The sequence below is a fragment of the Thunnus maccoyii genome, chromosome 22, assembly GCF_910596095.1.
Source record: "Thunnus maccoyii chromosome 22, fThuMac1.1, whole genome shotgun sequence".
Taxonomy (NCBI): Eukaryota; Metazoa; Chordata; class Actinopteri; order Scombriformes; family Scombridae; genus Thunnus; species Thunnus maccoyii.
Genome location: NC_056554.1, coordinates 12,534,082 through 12,538,280, shown reverse-complemented (window position 1 = coordinate 12,538,280; position 4,199 = coordinate 12,534,082). Strand labels below are relative to the sequence as shown.

The 4,199-nt window shown below is 43.6% G+C and overlaps 1 protein-coding gene across 1 annotated transcript; it reads right to left on the bottom strand.

The window, feature by feature from the left end:
• Window positions 1-213: 213 nt before the first annotated feature.
• On the bottom strand, window positions 214-3,137 carry LOC121888796 (alpha-2 adrenergic receptor). Its single transcript, XM_042400298.1, has one exon. The coding sequence runs from the start codon at window positions 3,078-3,080 to the stop codon at window positions 1,779-1,781; it is 1,302 nt and encodes a 433-aa protein (XP_042256232.1). The 5' UTR covers window positions 3,081-3,137; the 3' UTR covers window positions 214-1,778.
• Window positions 3,138-4,199: the final 1,062 nt, after the last annotated feature.

Here is a 4,199-nt window from a genome sequence, read left to right as displayed (position 1 = left end):
AAATTACCAGGTGAGAATAATCTAATTTACCTTGTGAAGCTATTAGAGTACAAGGTCTCTGCCATTTAAAAATACAGCCACAACATTTGATAACTTCATGTTAGTTACTTGAGCATTTGATGCACATGTTCATGAGCATTAAAGGGGATCCATGTCGCAACATCACACCAGAAGCTGAGGTAAGACTTCTTCAGCTTTTATTTTTTGCACGACAGCAGACAGCTTAAGCAGAGGAAAGATGTGTACTGCACTTTGCAAAATATAAATCCAAAAACAGCAACAAAAAAACAAAACAGAGAGGTAGTTTCTTAAAAGTAAAAGCAAAATAAATGCATTTGTTCTCAAATACTCTGTTGTTTATGGCCACTGTGGAAATAATGACCCCCTTTGCGCATCATATAAATTAGCTTATAGTCTGGAGCACCAGCCCTTCTCAATGTCGTCTCAAATCCAGCAAAAGATCAGTAACCAAACTATTCAGTGAATTAGTCTACTGTTGTGCTTTGCCATTTTGTCAGCTGTGTTGTGAATTTACCACTCAAGGCTTCCAGAGCACAGCTAATTTGTTATCCCCTCACTCCTAATGTTTTACAGTCTGTTTACAGCAGAGGTGCTCAAAAAAGCTGTACAAGCTGACAGGGCCAACAACATCATGGCAAGCAGACAACAAAACATGTTTAAATAATATCCACTGAGCCAGTGGTTTCCAACCTAGGGGTCGAGGCCCCTCGAAGAGGTTTAAAGATATATCTGAGGGGTCATGAGAGAGAATCAAAAATACTACTTATTCTTTTAACTTTTCTCTTCTAGTTCCCCTCAGGGGTATTAGAAGAGAAAAGCTTGTCAGTCATCTAAAAATATTTACATGAAACACTTGGAGAGGGGAAAATCACTTTGGTTAAACTGCTCATGTAATGAAGAGTCACATGTAGCTTATTTTAGCTTTCTCCCCTTTTAGGGGAAATAAGAAAAACAAGGTTGGAAACCACTGTTCTAAGTGTGCAGGGTGGATTACCAACAGCTAAGTAGGCAGCTGCCCTGAGTCCCCAGAACTGCTGAGGTCCTGAGAGCTCCAGGCTTGCTGTGTTTGAACTGCTTTGTGCAAATTTAATTGAAAAATAAATGCGCCACTAAAGCACAATACTGACATTGTCAGGCCTTAAGGTGTGTCCTACATTGTTACTTAGTCTTGAGGCCATGTCTTGAAGAGGATACCTGTGTGAAAATCAAGTTTCAAAATGTTCATTATCTCAGTTTTGTGCTTCTGTGTTGCATATTCCTAAATTAATATGTTGAATCAGATTAACACACAACAGATCTGTAGCCAGGTAGTGTTGCAGCACAAAGAGCATAGAAAAATTGTACACACTGCACAGAGTGGGAGAAACTGAGGGGGGTTAGAGGGGGGCCGAGCAGCTCATTTTAGCCCTGGGGCCATCTAGCAGACAAGTCCATCCATGTGTGCATCTTTTTAGGATGTATAGAGCTTAATTGATGGTGATACACTATAAAGCATTACAGCACACTTCAGGTGGGAAGAAAAGAGCTGTGAATCTGACCAGGAAGCCAGTAAGAAGCCTGTAATAGAAACATACTGTTTGTTGAAGCTTGTGGAGACACCCAGTAGGTGGTTCAGGGTGTGCACTATACCGGGACTGAATTACAACAGGACAATGAGACGGAACAGTGAGTAACGACAAAACAGGCATCTTTTTTTGTAAATCACTTTGATATTTCCTTTAAGATTGTCATGGTGGTGCAGAAGTCCTGTTTCAGAGCTAAAAGGACTTTTTCCAAGACTTGCAGAGGATCTTCTGGAAGGCTCGTCTGAAGTCCCGGTTGAAGATGGTGTAAATGGCAGGGTTGAGGGAGCTGTTACAGTAGCCAATCCAGAAGAAGAATTTAAAGAGCGGGTCGGGGATCTTACAGGAGTCTCTGCACACACCGTACAGGCTGTAGCTAAAGAAAAAGGGAAACCAGCACACAACAAACACCCCCATGACCACAGCCAAGACGAATGTAAACCTCTTCTCCCTGGCCTGAGAGACCTTTTTCCTGGCCAGCGAGCTCCGACGGCGTTTCTTCCTGGAGGCGAAAAGGTCTATGGATTTGTTACTGACTCTGGAGATGCGAGTGGAGTGTTTGGAGAGGGAGCTTTTCTTTTGGCTGGCCCTCTTTGCTCTCTGGGAGTCCTGGCTCTTCTGTTTGTGACCTTTGCCCTCTGAGGAGGTGCTCTCCTCCAAGTCAGCGTCCTCAGTCTGTTGCCCGATGGTGACGGTCTGATGGCTGGGCGAAGGCGGGCACTGACAGTGACCGTTCTCCTTCTCGCCATGGAAAGGAGAGGTGACTTTGCTCAGTCCGTTCTCAGTTTGTGTAACACCATCTGGCCTGGGATTTTTTCCCGACATGCTTCTGGTTCTGGTTTTGGCCACCTGGTATATTCTGATGTACACCAGGATCATGATTAAGCAGGGGGCGAAGAAGGACGCGATGCTGGAGGAGAGGATGTACCAAGTGTCATCATTCAGCTGGCACTGAGGCTGAGAGCTGGTATCACTGTTGCTGTCAATAGATATGAGCGGCGGGGATGAGATGAAAGCAGATATAAGCCAAACAATTATGATGATGCACTTGACGCGTTTGGGAGTCCGCTTCAGGTTGTACTCTACAGCTTGCGTAACGGACCAGTACCGGTCCAGGCTTATTGCGCACAGATGCACAATAGACGAAGTGCAGAACAAAACATCCAAAGCCAGATAAATGCCGCACCAAACTTTTCCAAAATACCAGTAGCCCATGAGTTCATTCGCCAGGGAAAACGGCATCACCAAAGTGGCGACAAGGATGTCCGCGGTGGCCAGGGACACCAGAAAAAGGTTCTGGGGGGCTTTCAGTGCCCTGCTCGTTAATACGGCAATAACCACCAGTATATTTCCAACAACGGTAAAGAGAATGAGGAAACTTACAAGAGCAGCAATGCCAGCTATCGCTGCTAAAGAATATCCACTGTCCAGGCTCCAGGAGGAATTGAGATGGATCACCGTGAACGCGTCCATTCCGCTGGCGTTAAACGAATCCATCCCGACTGTGTGCGCTCTGTATAGATCCTGGATTGCTTGAATGTGGGCATTAATTTGCATTCATCCTTCTAACATCACAAGAGTCCATCAAAAAAACAAAACAAAAAAAAAACATAAAAAAACGCGCAGATGAGCAGAAAATGTAAAAATCTGACGACATGCATACGTGCGCCTGAAAAGATTTCCAGAGTCTTTTGAGGTTATTTGCGGCTTTTTGTTCAAGTGCATCTTAGTGGAACTCAATTAAATAGAAAATAATTTCCCATGCAACCTATACAGTATAGTCTTATCATGCGTCTCCTGTTTGTCAGGAGTTGAGTGCTGTCCAGCCGCAGCTCTCCCTCCCTCAGCATGGTGCGCTTTCGCTCCTAATGATGCCCCATGTGTTGTTCTCATAAAACTAACCCACTGCCGCCCCGCCCCCGGCACACAGCATTATTTTCATTTTGTAGGAATATGATGTAGCTTCAGATAAGAAGAACAAATCCCTGTTTTAGCCAACATTATTTAAATTTCCAATCTAATAGAAATAATGCAGATTAAATGATTTCCAAAAGTCAGGATTCAACGTGAGAGAGAAGCTTAAATATTCATGTGCAGGTGGCAGATTTTCTTTCCTCTCCTTTTTTTTTTTTTTTTTTTTTTTTTTTAAACAAACCTCAACTCACTGGAGGTCAGTATTGTTGCACTCACAGTAAAATCCTTTACAAGTTGTTCAATACTGCGTCTGTATAGCCACATAAGTAGAGTGCTTGTCAGGCTACAGTATATGAGGTGACAGCAGCACAGCAGCTGTAAGTAATTGACATCTACTGTATGTTCAGTATTATTAACATACAGAAATATGTGAGGAAAAAGCTAACAGACTCTTGCCAGATTTCAATTTTATAGGTATTTGTGTGGCAGCAGTCTAGAGGGACAGCAAGTGAGAGAGACCATAAGGAGGAGGAATTTAGGGAAGTTGATGATGTGAGGCTTGGTGGGATTTTGGGGTTGAGCTCATCCGCTCATGCAGACACACCGCTGCTGTGTAGATCAGGTACAGAAGATGGATTGGATTTTCAACAGTCTGCTGCATTTCACCTCATCTTACACACTCACACGCACACATCCACATTT

What these genes read in the sequence shown, in the direction of transcription:
- LOC121888796 (XM_042400298.1), bottom strand. Translation starts at nt 3,080, where the DNA reads ATGGATTCGTTTAACGCCAGCGGAATGGACGCGTTCACGGTGATCCAT.